General features: G+C 48.3%; 1 protein-coding gene across 6 annotated transcripts in view; it reads left to right on the plus strand.

Moving 5' to 3' along the window:
* DPYD (dihydropyrimidine dehydrogenase) overlaps nt 1-24,588 on the plus strand; it is an 850,395-nt gene that overhangs the window by 337,945 nt on the left and 487,862 nt on the right. For all 6 annotated transcript variants that reach the window (XR_011362703.1, XR_011362702.1, XM_069967717.1 and 3 more), the window contains 2 exons: nt 6,319-6,426; nt 21,777-21,946. Coding sequence is in view for 4 of the 6 variants with exons in the window: in XM_069967717.1 (XP_069823818.1) it covers nt 6,319-6,426; nt 21,777-21,946 (278 nt within the window). In the remaining 2 variants the exon portion in view is untranslated. The remainder of the gene's footprint in view (nt 1-6,318; nt 6,427-21,776; nt 21,947-24,588) is intronic.

Here is a 24,588-nt window from a genome sequence, read left to right on the forward strand (position 1 = left end):
GCACACCACTTAATCCCAAATTTTTTTTGCAAAGTTTATTAGGACAAACAAGAAAACACCACAAAAACAGCAATAAAATCAATTAAAAACCACAAAGGTATATGAAAAACTAGGCAGGAGGACAATATACTCTCCTACTTTACCAGGGAATGAAACATATTAGTAATGCTCCACATGATCAGATATAAAGCTCATAATGTGCATAAGAGTAAAATGACCGGCAAAGTGAAAAAAGGGGTGGTTATATAGGTCACTAGTATATGTGTGGTTATATAGGACACTAGTATATGTGTGGTTATATAGGACACTACTATATGTGTGGTTATATAGGACACTACTATATGTGTGGTTATATAGGACACTACTATATGTGGGGTTATATAGGACACTACTATAGGGGTGGTTATATAGGACACTACTATAGGGGTGGTTATATAGGACACTACTATAGGGGTGGTTATATAGGACACTACTATATGTGGGGTTATATATGACACTACTATAGGGGTGGTTATATAGGACACTACTATAGGGGTGGTTATATAGGACACTACTATAGGGGTGGTTATATAGGACACTACTATATGTGGGGTTATATATGACACTACTATATGTGGGATTATATAGGACACTACTATATGTGGGGTTATATATGACACTACTATATGTGGGGTTATATAGGACACTTCTATATGTGGGGTTATATAGGACACTTCTATATGTGGGGTTATATAGGGCACTACTATTTGAGTGGTTATATAGGACACTAGTGTATGTGTAGTTACATTAGACACTAGTATATAGGTGGTTATATAGGACACTACTTTAGGGGTGGTTATATAGGACACTACTATGTGGGTGGTCAGATAGGACACTACTATATAGGTGGTTATATAGGACACTACTATAGGGGTGGTTATATAGGACACTAGTGTATGTGTGGTCAGATAGGACACTACTATATGTGTAGTTACATAGTACACTAGTATATGTGTGGTTATATAGGACACTAGTGTATGTGTGGTTATATAGGACACTACTATAGGGGTGGTTATGTAGGACACTAGTGTATGTGTGGTCAGATAGGACACTACTATATGTGTAGTTACATAGGACACTAGTATATAGGTAGTTATATAGGACACTACTATATGTGTGGTTATATAGGACACTTCTATATGTGGGGTTATATAGGACACTACTATATGTGTGGTTATATAGGACACTACTATATGTGGGGTTATACAGGACACTACTATATGAGTGGTTATATAGGACACTGGTGTATGTGTGGTCAGATAGGACACTACTATATGTGTAGTTACATAGGACACTAGTATATAGGTAGTTATATAGGACACTACTATATGTGTGGTTATATAGGACACTTCTATATGTGGGGTTATATAGGACACTACTATATGTGGGGTTATATAGGACACTAGTGTATGTGTGGTTATATAGGACACTAGTGTATGTGTGGTCAGATAGGACACTACTATATGTGTAGTTACATAGGACACTAGTATATAGGTGGTTATATAGGACACTACTATAGGGGTGGTTATATAGGACACTAGTGTATGTGTGGTTATATAGGACACTACTATATGTGGGGTTATGTAGGACACTAGTGTATGTGTGGTTATATAGGACACTACTATATGTGGGGTTATGTAGGACACTAGTGTATGTGTGGTCAGATAGGACACTACTATATGTGGGGTTATATAGGACACTAGTGTATGTGTGGTCAGATAGGACACTACTATATGTATGGCTAGTGCTATGATGTAAGTTAGATCACAGCCTGAGCCCTGGTGTCCCTGTGATATATAACACCTTCTCTTTCCCGGGAATCATGAATACGCTCAGGATTGTAACCAGTTTTCTCACGTTATTTTCTTCCTCTTTGTGTGCTGCTGATTTTCTCATTTATCCACCACTGAGGGAGCGATCGATACTGTTCAGCAGAACCCTGTGCCGCGTAGAAGAGCTTTACAAAGCCGCACGTCCTATATTAATGCCACATTCGGCTCCCTGAATAAAAAGTCGCCTCTTTGGTGCAGCAGTCGATGTGGATTCGTATCGATCCTGCGAGGTGCAAGGTGCATGTCCAGAGACCACGTCTGCGCTGAAAATAGGAACACTCGCTAATGTTGATCACTGCCCCGCCGCCGCACACGCTCTGTATATATCCAGCATTTACAGGGTTACAAGCTTCCTGTCCGTCCGTCGTACTTTAGTCATCAACATCACCTACAATGCGTAGTGTAAATGTAATAGATTACCATCGTAGGCGGTCCGCTGCCGACCACCTACACAGAATGGAGAGAGGGGGGTAATATATCTGGTCTGTAACTTTACCTGTCAGAGACAGAATCTATAGAACCTTCCAGATAATCACATTGTAGGATTTACAAATAATTATTCACTGTTTTATTCCATGATATAAGGATTTGGTCACTGACCGACCAGCAGGAATTCTGCCTCACAGAGCTGTCAGTGTCTCTATAAGAAGCTCCTCCCTCTCTGCCCTCATTACCTGGATTACCTGAACCTGTTACCTCTCGTTACTTGTATAATAATCACCTGTCCTCACACTCCAGCCTCTCCACCATGGCCAAACCAAAGAGTTGTCTAAGGACATCAGGGACAACGCTGTAGACCTGCACAAGGCTGGGATGGGCTACAAGACAATAGGCAGCAGCTTGCTGGAAAGTATATGAATATTGGGGCAATTAATAGAAAATGGAAGAAACACAAGGGCACTGTCAATCTTCCCTGGTCTGGGTCTTCATCTCGCCTGGTGGGCTAAGGAGAATTCTGAAAAAAGTCAGAAATCAGTCCAGAACTGCACGGGAGGACCTGGGCACTGACCTAAAAAGAGTCTAAGTCTCATAGATTACTGTTAGTAACACACTACACCATGGATGTAGTGTGCCATGTGCCATGCGCCATGGATTATAATCCTGCAGGACAAAGGGGGCTTCCAGCTGACAGTTACCCAAAACAAAGCCGGGACAACTAGGGAGGAAACACACAACCGGGACAACTAAGGAGGAGACCCACAGCCGGGACAACTAGGGAGGAAACCCACAGCCGGGACAACTAGGGAGGAAACACAGCCGGGACAACTAAGGAGGAAACCCACAGCCGGGACAACTAAGGAGGAAACCCCCAGCCGGGACAACTAGGGAGGAAACACACAGCCGGGACAACTAAGGAGGAAACCCACAGCCGGGACAACTAAGGAGGAAACCCCCAGCCGGGACAACTAGGGAGGAAACCCCCAGCCGGGACAACTAAGGAGGAAACCCACAGCCGGGACAACTAAGGAGGAAACCCACAGCCGGGACAACTAAGGAGGAAACCCACAGCCGGGACAACTAAGGAGGAAACCCCCAGTCGGGACAACTAAGGAGGAAACCCACAGCCGGGACAACTAAGGAGGAAACCCACAGCCGGGACAACTAAGGAGGAAACCCCCAGCCGGGACAACTAAGGAGGAAACCCACAGCCGGGACAACTAAGGAGGAAACCCCCAGTCGGGACAACTAGGGAGGAAACCCCCAGCCGGGACAACTAGGGAGGAAACCCACAGCCGGGACAACTAAGGAGGAGACCCACAGCCGGGACAACTAAGGAGGAGACCCACAGCCGGGACAACTAAGGAGGAGACCCACAGCCGGGACAACTAAGGAGGAGACCCACAGCTGGGACAACTAAGGAGGAGACCCACAGCCGGACAACTAAGGAGGAAACACACAGCCGGGACAACTAGGGAGGAAACCCACAGCCGGGACAACTAAGGAGGAGACCCACAGCCGGGACAACTAAGGAGGAGACCCACAGCCGGGACAACTAAGGTGGAAACCCCCAGTCGGGACAACTAAGGAGGGGACACACAGCCGGGACAACTAAGGAGGAGACACACAGCCGGGACAACTAAGGAGGAAACCCACAGCCGGGACAACTAAGGAGGAAACCCACAGCCGGGAAAACTAAGGAGGAAACACAAAGCCGGGACAACTAAGGAGGAAACCCACAGCCGGGACAACTAAGGAGGAAACCCACAGCCGGGACAACTATGGAGGAAACCCACAGCCGGGACAACTAGGGAGGAAACCCACAGCCGGGACAACTAAGGAGGAAACACACAGCCGGGACAACTAAGGAGGAGACCCACAGCCGGGACAACTAAGGAGAAAACACACAGCCAGGACAACTAAGGTGGAAACCCAAAGCCGGGACAACTAAGGAGGAAACCCACAGCCGGGACAACTAAGGAGGAAACCCCCAGCCGGGACAACTAAGGAGGAGACACACAGCCGGGACAACTAAGGAGGAACCCCACAGCAGGGACAACTAAGGAGGAAACACACAGCCGGGACAACTAAGGAGGAAACCCACAGGACAACTAAGGAGGAGACACACAGCCAGGACAACTAAGGAGTAGACCCACATCCGGGACAACTAAGGAGGAAACTCACAGCTGGGACAACTAAGGAGGAAACCCCCAGCCGGTACAACTAAGGAGAAAACCCCCAGCCGGGACAGCTAAGGAGAAAACCCCCAGCCGGGACAGCTAAGGAGAAAACCCACAGCCGGGACAACTAAGGAGGAAACACACAGCTGGGACATCTAAGGAGGAAACACACAGCCGGGACAACTAAGGAGGAGACACACAGCCAGGACAACTAAGGAGGAGACACACAGCCGGGACAACTAAGGAGGAAACCCACAGCCGGTACAACTAAGGAGAACACCCACAGCCGGTACAACTAAGGAGGAAACACACAGCCGGTACAACTAAGGAGAACACCCACAGCTGGGACAACTAAGGAGGAAACCCCCAGCCGGGACAACTAAGGAGGAGACACACAGCCGGGACAACTAAGGAGGAAACACACAGCCGGGACAACTAAGGAGGAGACACACAGCCGGGACAACTAAGGAGGAGACACACAGCCAGGACAACTAAGGAGGAAACCCACAGCTGGGACAACTAAGGAGGAAACACACAGCCGGGACAACTAAGGAGGAGACACACAGCTGGGACAACTAAGGAGGAAACCCCCAGCCGGGACAACTAAGGAGGAAACACACAGCCGGCACAACAAAGCAGACCCACAGCCGGGACAACTAAGGAGGAAACCCTCAGCCGGAGCAACTAAGGAAGAAACACACAGCCGGGACAACTAAGGAGGGGACACACAGCCGGGACAACTAAGGAGGAAACCCCCAGCCAGGACAACTAAGGAAGAAACCCACAGCCGGAACAACTAAGGAGGAAACACACAGCCGGGACAACTAAGGAGGAAACACACAATACAACTAAGGAGGAGACACACAACCGGGACAACTAAGGAGGAGACACACAGCCGGGACAACTAAGGAGGAGGAGACACAGCCGGGACAACTAAGGAGGAAACACACAGCCGGGACAACTAAGGAGGAGACACACAGCCGGGACAACTAAGGAGGAAACACACAGCCGGGACAACTAAGGAGGAAACCCACAGCCGGGACAACTAAGGAGGAGACACACAGCCGGGACAACTAAGGAGGAGGAGACACAGCCGGGACAACTAAGGAGGAGACCCCCAGCTGGGACAGCTAAGGAGGAGACACACAGCTGGGACAGCTAAGGAGGAGGAGACACAGCCGGGACAACTAAGGAGGAGACCCCCAGCTGGGACAGCTAAGGAGGAAACCCCCAGCCGGGACAACTAAGGAGGAGACCCCCAGCCGGGACAGCTAAGGAGGAAACCCACAGCTGGGACAACTAAGGAGGAGACACACAGTCGGGACAGCTAAGGAGGAGACCCCCAGCCGGGACAGCTAAGGAGGAAACACAAATCCTACAATGTGATCATCAGGAATGTTCTATAGATTCTGTCTTTCACAGGTGACGTTACCGACCAGAAATATTACAGCCCCTTATTCTGTGTAGATGGTCAGCAAGGGATCAGATACTTTTTAAACCCCTCCCCCCTATATGTGAGGTTATAGGACACTGCTATATGTGTACTTATCACATTTGATATTATTATTATTATTGTTGTTGTTTTTGTTATTAGTGACACAAGAATGGGTAGGGCGGAGCTTTACCTAAAGAGGTGTGGCTACATTGTGTCTACATTTGTGGCGTGCGCTGATATAATGTTACACTGAGATGTCCGTTTTATCCTCCAGGCCGTGGCGCCATGATGACTGTGACGCATCTTGTTCAGTTCCCCTCCGTCCCCCCACTATGTTAGATTTGTCCGGAGTGCTCCTTTAATTCTAACCTTTTCTTACTCTTTTCCTCTTCAGGATTGCCGGAGCCTAAAGTTGAAGATGTTTTCCGTGGTCTTAAACCAGAACAAGGATTCTATACGTCCAAAGACTTCTTACCTCTGGTGGCGAAGGCGAGCAAACCGGGTAAGAGCGTCCCAGGCGAGACTTATGGCAGACACGCTGCACGCCGCTCATCCTCATATGCCTCATATTATATTACATTGTATTCTATTATATGTGCAGAGAGACCCCTGCCCCTCATGCCGGACCCTGGGTCCCTCCACCATCTCCTCCATATCACAGGATTCTCCTTTTATTACTTTCATTCACTGTAATTGGCTTTTTACACTCTTCATTTTTTCTTGCTGATTCCAGTAAAAAAAAAAAAAAAAAATCAATAGTGGCGTCCAGCGTTGCATGTGATATTATGGAAGTGCACACGCCTGCCACAGAGACTGTACAGGGGTAATATAGGGTCTCTCATACAGCCAGGCACAAATGGTTAATCAGACAGATTTAAAGGGACAGGTTCCTGTAAATATACTAGGGCTGGGGTTTATGACAAAAAAGTGTGTAGTCCCCTCCCCCAATCTCACACTGTCCTGTAGCTGCTCAGCCAATCACTGCCCGTTACACCTGTAAAAACAGTGTTAACCCTTCCCTGGTGGCAGGAATACTTACACCAAGTGAGACCATCTGACTGACCCCTCTTGTGGCTTTTTTAGGATTGGTCACTGGTGTTTGATCAGTGGTGCCCTGTAAAGAGGTTCTCCAGCATTCGAAAAACGTGGCCCGCTTTCTTCCAGAGACAGCACTGCTCTTGTCTCCAGGTCAGGTGCGGTTTGCAATTAAGCTCCATTCACTTTAATGGAACAGAGTTAGAAATCCTGCAGCCAAATTGGAGACAAGAGCGGTGCTGTCTCTGAAAGAAAGCGGCCATGTTTGTCTCGAGAAACCCACACATCTGTAGTTCTGTGCTGAGCCCCATGATTCTCCGCTCTGGTGACGGCACCTACTGACCATTTATTGGTACTTGGCTCTGATATGGAATCATCTAATATATGGGGGACACTTGTTCCTTATCTTTTGGTATCAAACGGCTAAAGCGACTATAATCAGTGACTATGATAATCAGTGGGGATGGAGGGTTACACTAAGAATTTCCACAGTCCCAATATATGTGGTTGTATACTGGACCCTGAGCTCACCTGTGTCCATACACCTATGGAGGTCACCTGTGTCCATACATCTATGGAGATCACCTGTGTCCATGCATTTATGGAGGTGACCTGGAGCCATACACCTATGGAGGTCACCTGTGTCCATGCATCTATGGAAGTCACCTGTGTCCATGTACCTATGGAGATCACCTGTGTCCATGCATCTATGGAGATCACCTGTGTCCATGCATCTATAGAGATCACCTGTGTCCATGCATCTATGGAGATCACCTGTGTCCATGTACCTATGGAGGTCACCTGTGTCCATGCATCTATGGAGATCACCTGTGTCCATGCATCTATGGAGATCACCTGTGTCCATGCATCTATGGAGATCACCTGTGTCCATGTACCTATGGAGGTCACCTGTGTCCATGTATCTATGGAGATCACCTGTGTCCATGCACCTATGGAGGTCACCTGGAGCCATACACCTATGGAGGTCACCTGTGTCCATTCATCTATGGAGGTTACCTGTGTCCATGCATCTATGGAGGTCACCTGGAGCCATACACCTATGGAGGTCACATGTGTCCATGCATCTATGGAGATCACCTGTGTCCATGCATCTATGGAGGTCACCTGTGTCCATACATCTGTGGAGATCACCTGGAGCCATACACCTATGGAGATCACCTGTGTCCATGTATCTGTGGAGATCACCTGGAGCCATACACCTATGGAGGTCTAATGTAGTCATACACCTATAGAGCGCACCTGTAGATGTACACCTATGGAGATCACCTGTGTCCATGTATCCATGGAGATCACCTGTGTCCATGCATCTATGAAGGTCACCTGGAGCCATACACCTATGGAGGTCACATGTAGTCATACACCTATAGAGATCACCTGTGTCCATGTACCTATAGAGCTCACCTGTAGATTTACACCTATGGAGATCAGCTTAATGTCTTCAGATCCATCATGTTAGAGAGTGAAGAATCTGCTGTATAATTATTAGTAGCCACTAACAATGTCAGACATGATGAAGGCTTCTCTGTTCTGTTCCATGCTAAATCCCAGGCTAAGTAAGAGGAATCCATCATGGATGGAGCAGAATGGGGAAATGCAAACAATCTCCCAGCAATCCCTCTGGTAGTCACTGCTGCTGCCGGTGCTGGATGGAGGGAGCACAGGTGACAATCTCCCAGCAATCCCTCTGGTAGTCACTGCTGCTGCCGGTGCTGGATGGAGGGAGCACAGGTGACAATCTCCCAGCAATCCCTCTGGTAGTCGCTGCTGCAGGTGGTGGATGGAGGGAGCACAGGTGACAATCTCCCAGCAATCCCTCTGGTAGTCACTGCTGCAGGCGGTGGATGGAGGGAGCACAGGTGACAATCTCCCAGCAATCCCTCTGGTAGTCGCTGCTGCTGCCGGCGGTGGATGGAGGGAGCACAGGTGACAATCTCCCAGCAATCCCTCTGGTAGTCGCTGCTGCTGCAGGCGATGGATGGAGGGAGCACAGGTGACAATCTCCCAGCAATCCCTCTGGTAGTCGCTGCTGCTGCCGGCGGTGGATGGAGGGAGCACAGGTGACAATCTCCCAGCAATCCCTATGGTAGTCGCTGCTGCCGGCGGTGGATGGAGGGAGCACAGGTGACAATCTCCCAGCAATCCCTCTGGTAGTCGCTGCTGCTGCCGGCGGTGGATGGAGGGAGCACAGGTGATAATCTCCCAGCAATCCCTCTGGTAGTCGCTGCTGCTGCCGGCGGTGGATGGAGGGAGCACAGGTGACAATCTCCCAGCAATCCCTATGGTAGTCGCTGCTGCAGGTGGTGGATGGAGGGAGCACAGGTGACAATCTCCCAGCAATCCCTCTGGTAGTCGCTGCTGCTGCAGGTGGTGGATGGAGGGAGCACAGGTGATAATCTCCCAGCAATCCCTCTGGTAGTCGCTGCTGCTGCCGGCGGTGGATGGAGGGAGCACAGGTGACAATCTCCCAGCAATCCCTCTGGTAGTCGCTGCTGCCGGCGGTGGATGGAGGGAGCACAGGTGACAATCTCCCAGCAATCCCTCTGGTAGTCGCTGCTGCTGCAGGTGGTGGATGGAGGGAGCACAGGTGACAATCTCCCAGCAATCCCTCTGGTAGTCGCTGCTGCTGCAGGTGGTGGATGGAGGGAGCACAGGTGATAATCTCCCAGCAATCCCTCTGGTAGTCGCTGCTGCTGCCGGCGCTGGATGGAGGGAGCACAGGTGACAATCTCCCAGCAATCCCTCTGGTAGTCGCTGCTGCTGCCGGCGCTGGATGGAGGGAGCACAGGTGACAATCTCCCAGCAATCCCTCTGGTAGTCGCTGCTGCTGCCGGCGGTGGATGGAGGGAGCACAGGTGACAATCTCCCAGCAATCCCTCTGGTAGTCGCTGCTGCCGGCGCTGGATGGAGGGATCAGAGCCAGGATTTCATAGTTACCATGCCCATTAGCACAGCCCGGGACCGGTTATGTCATAAACCCACAGAGCGGCACACGCCAACCACTTGGCCACAAGTCCCCGGCTCCACCATTTCTGTATACTATTATACTTTATCTGGTGATGTCGCTTCAGACGGATCCCGGGAATCGTGCGACTGTTTCCTATGGAAATCAATACCTGGGACCTTGTAGCTTTTTATTATTTAACGTGTCTTTCATTATGTAGTGAATGTGATTTAGCTGCGCCGGCGCCCGAGATAGATGGGGCTCCTCGCGGCAGCTAATAATAACAGGCAGAGTGCCGCTATAGCGCAGATTAAGCACTGCATCACTTACCATTGCTACAAGGCTTCATTATGTTTTACTTTCTGAGAAGAGATATAGAAGAGAATCCCAGTGACTGATGGGATTTCTTACCGTCTCCACCGCTGCAAAGAAAGTCGTGAAAAGAGTCAATGTAGATTATTAATTAATGCCTTAACATCAATGGCGTGGGAGCAGATGAAGGCATAAAACACTCCTGGAGCCGACATAGAAGCGACTGTACGGCTGCGAGACAGAGTGGTTTTCTCAATCAGTTTATTCTGGCTTAAAGGGGAACTCCAGCAAAAATATTTTCTATTCAAATCAACTGGTGTCAGAAATTGTAATTTACTTCTATTCCAGTTTCCATCTTCTAAACTTCTAAACTATCTAATACCCACATCATATCTGCAGTAATAACCTGCCCGTATACCCACATCATATCTGCAGTAATAACCTGCCCGTATACCCACATCCTGTCTGCAGTAATAACCTGCCCGTATACCCACATCCTGTCTGCAGTAATAACCTGCCCGTATACCACATCATATCTGCAGTAATAACCTGCCCGTATACCACATCATATCTGCAGTAATAACCTGCCCGTATACCCACATCATATCTGCAGTAATAACCTGCCCGTATACCCACATCATATCTGCAGTAATAACCTGCCCGTATACCCACATCATATCTGCAGTAATAACCTGCCCGTATACCCACATCCTGTCTGCAGTAATAACCTGCCCGTATACCCACATCATATCTGCAGTAATAACCTGCCCGTATACCACATCATATCTGCAGTAATAACCTGCCCGTATACCCACATCCTGTCTGCTGTAATAACCTGCCCGTATACCACATCATATCTGCAGTAATAACCTGCCCGTATACCACATCATATCTGCAGTAATAACCTGCCCGTATACCACATCATATCTGCAGTAATAACCTGCCCGTATACCACATCATATCTGCAGTAATAACCTGTCCGTATACCACATCATATCTGCAGTAATAACCTGCCCGTATACCACATCATATCTGCAGTAATAACCTGCCCGTATACCACATCATATCTGCAGTAATAACCTGCCCATATACCCACATCATATCTGTAGTAATAACCTGCCCGTATACCACATCATATCTGCAGTAATAACCTGCCCGTATACCCACATCCTGTCTGCAGTAATAACCTGCCCGTATACCACATCATATCTGCAGTAATAACCTGCCCGTATACCCACATCATATCTGCAGTAATAACCTGCCCGTATACCACATCCTGTCTGCAGTAATAACCTGCCCGTATACCACATCCTGTCTGCAGTAATAACCTGCCCGTATACCCACATCATATCTGCAGTAATAACCTGCCCGTATACCACATCATATCTGCAGTAATAACCTGCCCATATACCACATCATATCTGCTGTAATAACCTGCCTGTATACCCACATCATATCTGCAGTAATAACCTGCCCGTATACCCACATCCTGTCTGCAGTAATAACCTGCCCGTATACCCACATCCTGTCTGCAGTAATAACCTGCCCGTATACCACATCATATCTGCAGTAATAACCTGCCCGTATACCCACATCATATCTGCAGTAATAACCTGCCCGTATACCACATCCTGTCTGCAGTAATAACCTGCCCGTATACCACATCCTGTCTGCAGTAATAACCTGCCCGTATACCCACATCATATCTGCAGTAATAACCTGCCCGTATACCACATCATATCTGCAGTAATAACCTGCCCATATACCACATCATATCTGCTGTAATAACCTGCCTGTATACCCACATCATATCTGCAGTAATAACCTGCCCGTATACCACATCCTGTCTACAGTAATAACCTGCCCGTATACCACATCCTGTCTGCAGTAATAACCTGCCCGTATACCCACATCATATCTGCAGTAATAACCTGCCCATATACCACATCATATCTGCAGTAATAACCTGCCCATATACCACATCATATCTGCAGTAATAACCTGCCCGTATACCACATCATATCTGCAGTAATAACCTGCCCGTATACCACATCATATCTGCAGTAATAACCTGCCCGTATACCACATCATATCTGCAGTAATAACCTGCCCGTATACCCACATCCTGTCTGCAGTAATAACCTGCCCGTATACCCACATCATATCTGCAGTAATAACCTGCCCATATACCACATCATATCTGCTGTAATAACCTGCCCGTATACCACATCATATCTGCAGTAATAACCTGCCTGTATACCACATCATATCTGCAGTAATAACCTGCCCGTATACCCACATCATATCTGCAGTAATAACCTGCCCGTATACCACATCATATCTGCAGTAATAACCTGCCCGTATACCCACATCCTGTCTGCAGTAATAACCTGCCCGTATACCCACATCCTGTCTGCAGTAATAACCTGCCCCTATACCCACATCCTGTCTGCAGTAATAACCTGCCCGTATACCCACATCATATCTGCAGTAATAACCTGCCAGTATACCACATCATATCTGCAGTAATAACCTGCCCGTATACCCACATCCTGTCTGCAGTAATAACCTGCCCGTATACCCACATCATATCTGCAGTAATAACCTGCCCGTATACCCACATCATATCTGCAGTAATAACCTGCCCGCATACCCACATCATATCTGCAGTAATAACCTGCCCGTATACCACATCATATCTGCAGTAATAACCTGCCCGTATACCACATCCTGTCTGCAGTAATAACCTGCCCGTATACCACATCATATCTGCAGTAATAACCTGCCCGTATACCCACATCATATCTGCAGTAATAACCTGCCCGTATACCACATCCTGTCTGCAGTAATAACCTGCCTGTATACCACATCCTGTCTGCAGTAATAACCTGCCCGTATACCCACATCCTGTCTGCTGTAATAACCTGCCCGTATACCACATCATATCTGCAGTAATAACCTGCCCGTATACCCACATCATACAGTATCTGCAGCCAGTCATTGGCCTTGGGTGTTTCATGGCATATAACATTAAGGCCAGAGACGGGCCGCAGCAGTGTCTTGGGTGTATGGGGACATCATTGTGGTGGAGGATTACACTGGAAGCTATGGCTTACTTGTTTTTTGAGTAAAGTTGACTGTGCGGATTGGATGATAGGCACCTTAAGCACCCAGGATCGGCTTTAGCTTCATGTGTATCTCTTATAGGGGGTAATAATAGCAGAACCACATCCACACTATGGCATCTGCTGTTTCTGGCTCATAGCTCATAACTAGAGCCTTTGCCTTTCCGGTTGTCTCTGGATTTGGAAATGAAAACTAGTAAAGTGAGAGAGAGAGCAGCGAGGGACAGTGACACTCTGCTACTGACCGTACACAACTACTGTATATAGACAGTGCAGCTCAGCTACTGACCGTACACAACTACTGTATATAGACAGTGCAGCTCAGCTACTGACCGTACACAACTACTGTATATAGACAGTGCAGCTCAGCTACTGACCGTACACAACTACTGTATATGGACAGTGCAGCTCAGCTACTGACCGTACACTTCTACTGTATATGGACAGTGCAGCTCAGCTACTGACTGTACACAGCTATCCTGTATATAGACAATGCAGCTCAGCTACTGACTGTACACAGCTATCCTGTATATAGACAGTGCAGCTCAGCTACTGACCGTACACAACTACTGTATATAGACAGTGCAGCTCAGCTACTGACCGTACACAACTACTGTATATAGACAGTGCAGCTCAACTACTGACCGTACACAGCTATCATATATAGACAGTGCAGCTCTGCTACTGACCGTACACAGCTATCATAGATAGACAGTGCAGCTCTGCTACTGACCGTACACAGCTATCATATATAGACAGTGCAGCTCTGCTACTAACCGTACACACAACGTACGTAATGTCTCTTCAGGAATAAAGGGGGAGGGGGCAGAATAGAGTAATAAAATAAATAACAAAAATGCTAAAAATCACCTTTATTTCGTAATTAATTGTTTTCTAACGCCTGCACGTTATGGATATCTGCTCGGAAACGGTTTTGGGATCTGCCCTTTATTTTTGAATCCAAGATAATGGAGATCTCCTCGGTAGTTTTGCTTTTTTCGCCAGGTCCATCTTCTCTTTTAGCAGTCACGTTTATTCTTCCTCCTCTCACCACAACTCTTTGAGGATCCTTCATTTTTACGGATCTAATTTTAGGATTTAAGTCATCAGAATGTAACAAAGGTGTTTTGTGCATTTTCTGGAGCCGCGTCACTTTTTTTCATTTAATTCTATCTCGACTTAATTAAAAAGTTAATTACTTTACCTGAGACGGGAGCGGTGGCGGCGGCAGCGTAATGAGCCGATGGATTTATATCATCAGCCGCTATTTTTATTGTTTATTGTATTAATGCTGTCAGGGTTACCACGCCAGGACCTCTCACTCCGCTCACTACAGGGGCCCTCCTAACCGGGGTCCGGCTTCCGGTATCCATGGTAACTGGCGATGCTTCTGCCACCGGCGTCTTATACAAATGAATGTTACATTTTTACCTTTCTAAAATTAGAAGAGAGAAATCTTATATAAACTCTTTGAAGAACTAAACATTGTTACATTTTTGATGGTTTCAAGCAAAGAAGACGGAAGATTTTGACGTTTAGCAGAAATATTTGGTTTTTGAATTTTGATTCATTTTGCTTTTTTGTTTGTTTTTTTTTAAGAAAAAAATCTATAAAACTGTGTAAAAAGTGTAAGAAAAAGAGCGTTCTGCGAAAACGCAGACACATTGGGGGAGATTTACTGGGGGGTATTCTTGTTTGGACACTTTTTTGTCATCTCCGAAATTTTCCATGTGCCAAAATCATAGACTAGCGTAGTGTTCTACCAGGGTTTTTTTGGGGGGGTAAAACATTGTAGCTGGCGATGGCCATTAGGAAATGCTCCAACTATTTTTTACTTTTTTTATTATGTATGAGACATTTTTGAATTCTATGTAGAGATGAATGAACTTGTCATAAGTTCAGTTCTCCAAACTGTAATGTAAAGTTTGGGTTTGTGCCTAGCTGGACTGTAAGGAGCCGCTCATTATACTTACATGTCCGTGCTCCCCCAGGGTCTCTCCTTTCCGGTCCCGTCCTGTTGGCCTCTCTGGTAAAGGCCTGCTCAGCCAATCACAGGTCCCAGTGCTGTTCCTTTCCAGTCAGCCTGTGATTGGCTGCGCAGACCTTTACAACAGGACTGGAGAGCCACAAGAAGACACCAGGGGAGCGCACAGGTGAGAATAACTTTTTTGTTGTTATTTTTGAGATAAGTGATCTCCACCAGTGTCTAGTTATAGCCAGGAGAAGCTCATGGCCGAGCACTTATCCCCCCCCCCCCATCCCATTCTAGGTCTATGGAGCTCTTCTTGCACACTCGGACCCTCTATGGTTATAAGCAATAGGTAACGCTATAGAGGCTCAGGGCTGCACTAGTATTATAGTATTTTAATGTAAGGAACTTACCTTGTCCGGCTCCAGCGGCGTCTCCTTCCAGCTCGGCTCCGGCTGTCGGCTCGGGAGCGCGCCGCTGCTCCGCCCGCCGGAGCCGAGTGACGTCACGGAGACCCGGCGGCGTCCCTAGCAACCGGGGACGCCGTGGGGTCATGTGACCGTCGGCTGGCCGGCCGGCACGCAGCTGATGTGTTTTGCACTCAGGCTGAGTGACAGGTCGCCCGGCCGCTCAGCCTGCAGTGCAACAGCTGCAGTGAGGCTGGACTCAGGAGGCCGGACCAATCAGCCTTTGGTCCGGGCTCCTGGTCCAGTATAAAGTTTCAGTGTGGCCAGCAGGTTATCGCTGGCTATTAGTTGTCCTGATCCCAGCTCCCCAGTCCCTTGTATTCTGTCCTATCCTTCTCCATTTTGTCTTGCCTGGATTCTGACCTTTTGCCTGTCCCCTGACTCTCCGCTCGGTTCTGATTTTGTACTGCGTTGCTCGTTTGGTTCCTGACTCGGCTAGTTGACTCTCCGCATTTTGTTTGTCTGTCTGTCTGCGTTTTATGTTCTGCACGTATCCAGTATAGGGATTGTCTTCGTGGTTGTCCGCGACCGCCTAGGGTCGACTGAGGCAAGTAGGCAGGTGACAGTGGGTGGGGTCAGATTTAGGGCCCACTGTCTTGTGTCTTATCTTCCCCCAGCCACTCGTGACAGAATAGCCAGCCCTAAAATTTTGTGTGACGTGTGCCAACGATTTGTTATCATGGATCCTATGAAGGCACTACTGGAACAGATGCAGAATCTGAACACGTTGGTTCAGAATCTCGCTGAACGGGTTCAGGAGCAGGAGGCTGCTCCTCGACAGGTTACGATGACCACGCCCTCTCCCCCTGAACCGCCTGTACAACTCCCGGAAAAATTTAAGGGGGATAGAAAGAGTTTTCGAACCTTCAGAGAAGGGTGTCGGTTGTTTTTTCGACTGCGTCCCCGTTCGTCAGGAGATGAGGCCCAAAGAGTGGGAATAATCATGTCCCTCCTGCAGGGTCCCCCACAAGAGTGGGCATTCTCTCTCCCTCCTAACGCCATAGAACTAACTTCTGTGGACTTTTTCTTTTCGGCATTGGGACTATTGTACGATGACCCTGACAGGACTGCAGTGGCCGAGCGACAATTGACGTCCCTAAAACAGGGGAAAAGACCAGTGGAAGATTATTGCGCAGAGTTCCGCCAGTGGTGTATCCCATCTGGTTGGAACGACTCCGCTCTGCGCTACCAGTTCCGGGTGGGTCTCTCTGACCAGTTGAAGGACCTGTTAATAGCTTATCCTCCCCCTGAAACGTTAGAAGAGACAATGACGTTAGCCATTAGGGTAGACCGCCGGATGCGTGACAGACGAAGGGAGAAGTGCACCTCTGAACCCTGTAGTACCTCTTTCTCTCCTGTGTCTTTTCCTAAAAACCCCTCCTCCCTGCTGCCACCACCGGAGGAACCTATGCAAATTGGCGCCACCGATGCAAGAACTAGACGAGCCCATCGGATGCAGCATAATCTTTGCTTATACTGCGGCAAAGCTGGACACCGGGTTCGGGAATGTACCTCCAGGCCTGGAACATCGTCGGAAAACTCCAGCGCCTGAGTGACTATCGAGGGGGTCACTCAGGCGCACAGGTACCACTCGATAAGAATAAATTGATGGTTCCCATCTCGCTATGCTTGGGCGAGAGATGTATCTCGGGGTTTGCCCATGTTGACTCAGGGGCATCCGCTAATTTTGTTAATTCCGGGTTTTGGTCCGGTCTGGGGGTATGCCCGCTTCAGCTTAAATGCCCGCTGAGTATCACGGGGGCGGATTTTACCCCATTGGCCCAAGGAAGGGTAAAATATATTACTCCTCCTCTCGAAGTGAAAGTGGGGTCGATCCATTCTGAGTGTCTAGATTTTTTGGTTATGGACAATTTGTCCTCTGATGTTATTTTAGGTTTACCGTGGTTGACCCAGCATAACCCTGTGTTTGATTGGGTAAACAGAGAACTTGTCCAATGGGGACCAGGTTGTGCCGCCCATTGTATTTCTTTGAATTTAACCGAATGTTCTTCGTTAGAAGGAGAGCTCCCTGAATTTCTATCTGATTTTCTTGATGTCTTTGATGAAAAATCGGTGGACGAGCTACCTCCTCATCGTCCATACGATTGTGCTATTGATCTAGTTCCTGAATCCAAGTACCCGAAAGGACGCATTTTCAACTTGTCTAAACCAGAGAGAGAGGCTATGCGTGATTATGTTAAAGAGAGTTTACATAAGGGTCACATCCGTCCTTCCTGTTCTCCCCTTGGTGCTGGGTTTTTCTTTGTGGGCAAAAAGGATGGTGGCTTACGCCCTTGCATTGACTATCGGGAATTAAATAAAATCACGATTAAAAATCAACATCCTCTCCCTCTGATTCCTAATTTGTTTGATCAGATTGTAGGGGCCCGGTGGTTCTCCAAAATTGACCTCCGGGGGGCCTATAATTTGATTCGTATAAAGGAGGGCGATGAATGGAAAACTGCCTTCAATACCCCCGAAGGACACTTCGAATACCTTGTCATGCCCTTCGGGTTGTGTAATGCACCTGCAGTTTTTCAACGTTTTGTTAACGATGTGTTTCGCGACTACCTGGGACGTTTTTTAGTGGTATACCTGGATGATATCCTGATTTTCTCTCCAGATTGGTCTTCGCATGTTGGTCATGTTCGTAAGGTTATGGAACTCCTAAGACTTAACCATTTATTTGCTAAATTGTCAAAGTGCCAGTTTGGTGTTCAGGAGGTCTCTTTTTTGGGATATAAAATCACCCCTAGTTCTTTTGGGATGGATCCCCTTAAGGTGACGGCCATTACCAAGTGGGAGCGCCCAAAAAATCTTAAAGCTTTACAGAGATTTTTGGGATTTGCTAACTATTACAGAAAATTTATTAAGGGGTTTTCAGTGATTGCTAAGCCCTTAACAGATCTTACCAGAAAGGGAGCTGATGTGGATAACTGGACTCCTGAAGCCATTCTGGCATTTGACAAACTTAAAAGATGTTTTTCTGTAGCTCCGGTGTTGATTCAACCTGACTTTGAGCAACCTTTTATTGTCGAGGTGGATGCCTCAGAGGTAGGGGTGGGGGCTGTTCTTTCACAGGGTCCTGAAACTCTCACCAATCTCCGACCCATTGCCTATTTCTCTAGAAAGTTCTCCAAAGCAGAATGCAACTATGATATAGGCAATAGGGAACTCCTTGCCATTAAGTGGGCGTTCGATGAATGGAGGCACTTTCTAGAGGGGGCTAAACACAAAGTTAAGGTTTTAACCGACCACAAAAACCTTGTTTATTTAGATAAAGCTAAGCGTCTTACTCCACGACAGGCCAGATGGGCACTCTTTTTCACACGGTTTAACTTTGAAATCACCTTCAGACCGGGTTCCAAAAATGTAAGGGCAGATGCTTTATCTCGTAGTTTCGACGTCAATGAAGTCCCCATAAAGGAGTCTGAAACCATCTTATCTCCGGGGGTGGTGGTGGCTATACTGCAGCCCGATCTGGCTGCCCAAGTCGTCCAGTCTCAATCTATGGCGCCTAGAAATACCCCGGAGAACAAACTGTTTGTTCCCCCAAATCTTCGTTTGAGGGTCCTGGAAGAAACACATTGTTCAGTTTTGGCAGGTCATCCAGGTATTGCTGGTACTAAGTATTTATTATCTCGTCATTATTGGTGGCCATCTTGGGTCAGAGATACTAAGCTGTTTGTGGAGGCTTGTGAGATTTGCGCCAGGTCCAAGGTTCCTCGCAGATTACCCGAGGGACTTCTCCAACCCCTACCGGTACCTGCTAGACCGTGGACCCACATCTCAATGGACTTCATAACTGATTTACCACCCTCTAAGGGTAAAACTGTGATTTGGGTGGTGGTTGATAGGTTCTCTAAGATGTGCCATTTAATTCCTCTCAGCAAGCTTCCTAATGCTCGTACCTTGGCTTCTCTTTTTATTAATCATATCTTACGTTTACATGGTGTACCAGAGAATATTGTTTCTGACAGGGGAGTACAATTTGTGTCTAAATTCTGGAGGGAGTTTTGTGGTCGCCTGGGCATATCCTTGTCCTTTTCTTCAGCTTTCCATCCGCAGTCCAATGGTCAGACGGAAAGGGTTAACCAGTCACTGGAACAGTTCTTGAGATGTTTTGTTGCAGGGTCACAGGAGAAATGGAGAGAATACCTGTCTTTGGCAGAGTTTGCCCTGAATAATCGTGAAAGTCAGTCTCTCAAAATGTCACCATTTTTTTGTAATTTTGGGTTTAATCCTCGTTGTTCTTCTGTACATGCGGCCGAGTCCATTAATCCATCCGCCGAAAAAATCTACAGAAAACTGTGCACAGTTTGGGCCCAGGCTCTTCAGAACCTGGTTAAAGCCCAAGAAAATTGTAAAAAACAATCAGACAAAAGACGTATATCTGGCCCTGAGTACAGGGTAGGTGACAAGGTATGGCTCTCTACTAAAAACTTGAGATTGAAAACACCATCTGGTAAACTTTCTCCTAAATATATTGGTCCTTATGCCATAGTAAAGGTTGTCAACTCAGTTTCGTTTAAGTTACTGTTGCCTAAGAGTCTAAAAATTCACGATGTCTTCCATAAGTCTCTGTTAAAAAAATATATTAATCCCGTGTTACCGTCTGCTCCTCCTGCTCCTTTGATTATTCAGGGTGAACTTGAATATGAGGTAGAGAGGATTCTGGATTCTCGCCGAGTTCAGAGTTCTTTACAGTATCTGGTTCATTGGAGAGGATTTGGCCCAGAGGAGCGCACTTGGGTAGCAAGTAGGGATATGCATGCACCTCGTCTCATTCGGCAATATCATTTGCACAACCCGTCTAAACCAGGTCCTGTTACTAAGGGTCCTGAGGCCCCTCATAAGGGAGGGGGTAATGTAAGGAACTTACCTTGTCCGGCTCCAGCGGCGTCTCCTTCCAGCTCGGCTCCGGCTGTCGGCTCGGGAGCGCGCCGCTGCTCCGCCCGCCGGAGCCGAGTGACGTCACGGAGACCCGGCGGCGTCCCTAGCAACCGGGGACGCCGTGGGGTCACGTGACCGTCGGCTGGCCGGCCGGCACGCAGCTGATGTGTTTTGCACTCAGGCTGAGTGACAGGTCGCCCGGCCGCTCAGCCTGCAGTGCAACAGCTGCAGTGAGGCTGGACTCAGGAGGCCGGACCAATCAGCCTTTGGTCCGGGCTCCTGGTCCAGTATAAAGTTTCAGTGTGGCCAGCAGGTTATCGCTGGCTATTAGTTGTCCTGATCCCAGCTCCCCAGTCCCTTGTATTCTGTCCTATCCTTCTCCATTTTGTCTTGCCTGGATTCTGACCTTTTGCCTGTCCCCTGACTCTCCGCTCGGTTCTGATTTTGTACTGCGTTGCTCGTTTGGTTCCTGACTCGGCTAGTTGACTCTCCGCATTTTGTTTGTCTGTCTGTCTGCGTTTTATGTTCTGCACGTATCCAGTATAGGGATTGTCTTCGTGGTTGTCCGCGACCGCCTAGGGTCGACTGAGGCAAGTAGGCAGGTGACAGTGGGTGGGGTCAGATTTAGGGCCCACTGTCTTGTGTCTTATCTTCCCCCAGCCACTCGTGACATTTAATCTAAAAAAAAACTTGTAATATGCAAAAAAAAAAAAAAAACAACTAAATTCACCTGAAAAAAACAGAACTGAAATAGGATGTGTCCCCGTGCTTCTCCCTGTTATCCGGCAGAAGAAACGTTACAAATCTTATTTGATCCATAATGTAGAAGCTTCTGGTCCCCAGGAGTTCTGGCAGACAGAAGCGGCTCCTGGAAGCGAGCGGAGGAAGAAGTGGCGGCTACGAGCACGTCCCGGCTTCTGGGAATAGAACGGTCTCTCAGTGAAGCAGAATAATGTGATAGTGACACTGTGTGCTTGGGAACTGCAAGATGCAATTTTACACTGCTTTAAGTACATGTATCTTTTTGAGTTGACATGCAAAATGGTTTTGCTACTTGAAAACGCTTTCCCTCCCCTTCTCATTATTCAGGGATGTGCGGCTGTCACTCTTCACTGCCGTCCATAAAGGGAGCTGTTATCGTCCTCGGAGCCGGAGACACGGCCTTCGACTGTGCCACCTCGGCTCTACGCTGTGGGGCCCGCAGAGTGTTTGTGGTGTTCCGGAAGGGATTCACCAATATCCGAGCCGTCCCTGAAGAGGTAAAGGTCGTCCTAAGGTTAAAGTCTTCCAACAGCCCCTCCCGGATTTATTCCACACATATATGTTAAGAATTAATTGGTTATGATGATGTTTTGTTATACCCGAGAGCTGGGGGGACATGGGGACTAATCCCTAGGGGGACACAGGGACTAATCCCTGGGGGGGCATGGGGACTAATCCCTGGGGGGACATGGGGACTAATCCCTGGGGGGGCATGGGGACTAATCCCTGGGGGGACATGGGGACTAATCCCTAGGGGGACACAGGGACTAATCCCTGGGGGGGCATGGGGACTAATCCCTGGGGGGACATGGGGACTAATCCCTGGGGGGGCATGGGGACTAATCCCTGGGGGGACATGGGGACTAATCCCTGGGGGGACATGGGGACTAATCCCTGGGGGGACATGGGGACTAATCCCTAGGGGAACATGGGGACTAATCCCTGGGGGGGCATGGGGACTAATCCCTGGGGGGACATGGGGACTAATCCCTGGGGGGACATGGGGACTAATCCCTGGGGGGACATGGGAACAAATCCCTGGGGGGACATGGGGACTAATCCCTGGGGGGACATGGGGACTAATCCCTAGGGGGACACGGGGATTTATCCCTAGGGGGACATGGGGACTAATCCCTGGGGGGACATGGGGAATAATCCCTGGGGGGGACATGGGGAATAATCCCTGGGGGGACACGGGGACTAATCCCTGGGGGGACATGGGGACTAATCCCTGGGGGGACACGGGGACTAATCCCTAGGGGGACACGGGGACTTATCCCTAGGGGGACATGGGGACTAATCCCTGGGGGGACATGGGGACTGATCCCAGGGGGGACATGGGGACTGATCCCAGGGGGGACATGGGGACTAATCCCTGGGGGGACATGGGGACTAATCCTTGGGAGGTTCCAGGGCCGGCATGCTGCTACTGTATCAAAGAAGAGCCTGGTCACATATAAGGGACAGAGACCCGTCTGTCATTGTACCAGGTGCTGTTTTATGTTTCCAGAAACTTTGTATCTAGTAGAACTGTTTTCCCTAATAAAGTATTTATAGTCAACTGGTGGCCTCTACTGACTGGTGGCCTCCCCTGACCTATAGCCTCTACTGACTGGTGGCCTTCCCTTACCTGTAGCCTTTACTGACTGGTGGCCTCCCCTGACCTGTAGCTTCTACTGACTGGTGGCCTCCCCTGACCTCTAGCCTCTACTGACTGGTGGCCTCCCTTGACCTCTAGCCTTTACTGACTGGTGGCCTCCCCTGACCTGTAGCCTCTGACCTGTAGGCTTAAGCTGTATCTCATATCATACACTAAGAAACTGAATGAAGCTGACATAGGATACACAGAGACTCTATAGTGTGAGGGGACAGAGGATCTATGTCACTGATCTATCACAAGGAGACCGGATGAAGCTGCATCACATAGGAATACACTGAGACTCTATAGTGTGAGTTATGAGAGAGGATCTATGTCACTGATCAATCACAAGGAGACCGGATGAAGCTGCATCACATAGGAATACACTGAGACTCTATAGTGTGAGTTATGAGAGAGGATCTATGTCACTGATCAATCACAAGGAGGCAGGATGAAGCTGCATCACATAGGAATACACTGAGACTCTATAGTGTGAGTTATGAGAGAGGATCTATGTCACTGATCAATCACAAGGAGACCGGATGAAGCTGCATCACATAGGAATACACTGAGACTCTATAGTGTGAGTTATGAGAGAGGATCTATGTCACTGATCTATCACAAGGAGGCAGGATGAAGCTGCATCTCATAGACCTTTTGCCCCATAACTGACACAGTAGAGTTTCAGTGTATCCTATGTGATGCAACTATAATTAACGCCAACGAGCTACCCTCAGGTGTTGACAGTTTCCCAACCATGTCCAGCGCCAGAAGTGAGACTGTGAATATGCCATAAATGCCCCGATCAGATAGGGAGGGTTCTTTAAGGGAAAGTCCACACATAGAGGAAATGTTGTGTGTGAATTGCAGCTGACAGATTCACTTTACCCTTTGATAGGCGTGATGACTGGCAGAGGATTGACAGTAAGGATTTACACCTGTCATTTCTGGTTAATAAGCTGTGGAAGTGATTACAGACTTCTGTGCAGAATTGCCGTATAGTCTCTGAAACTGCCGAGTCTTTAACATATGACTTATTTCTTATCACAGACTCTAACATGTGTATCACACGGCCGGTTATCTGTTATCCTGATTCTTATTTCCCCTGTGAAATAGTTTCCTATTGCAGCCTAAGTTTCCCAGGATGCCTCTGTCTGCAGTTTATGCTATATGTTTATGTGCTCCCCCCCCCCAAGTGGTTGGGACCTTGTTAGTAGAGTCCTGCACCAGGTCCACATAGCAATAGGCCCCGACACCAGCACACCATATTAGCTTCTCTTATGTCTCTCTAAAATGTCTTTCAGCAATTGTCAACTATGAAATGTAGGAGTAATCTTGTATCAGTGTGAGGCTGGTTGTGGGGTGATGGCAGCCTCTTCACTGCCGGCCCCTCTACTGCCAGCCCCTCCACTGCACGCCCCTTCACTGCACGCCCCTCCACTGCCGGCCCCTCCACTGCACGCCCCTCCACTGCACGCCCCTTCACTGCACGCCCCTCCT

The sequence above is a fragment of the Dendropsophus ebraccatus genome, chromosome 4 (genome assembly GCF_027789765.1).
Source record: "Dendropsophus ebraccatus isolate aDenEbr1 chromosome 4, aDenEbr1.pat, whole genome shotgun sequence".
In the NCBI taxonomy this organism is placed as follows: Eukaryota; Metazoa; Chordata; class Amphibia; order Anura; family Hylidae; genus Dendropsophus; species Dendropsophus ebraccatus.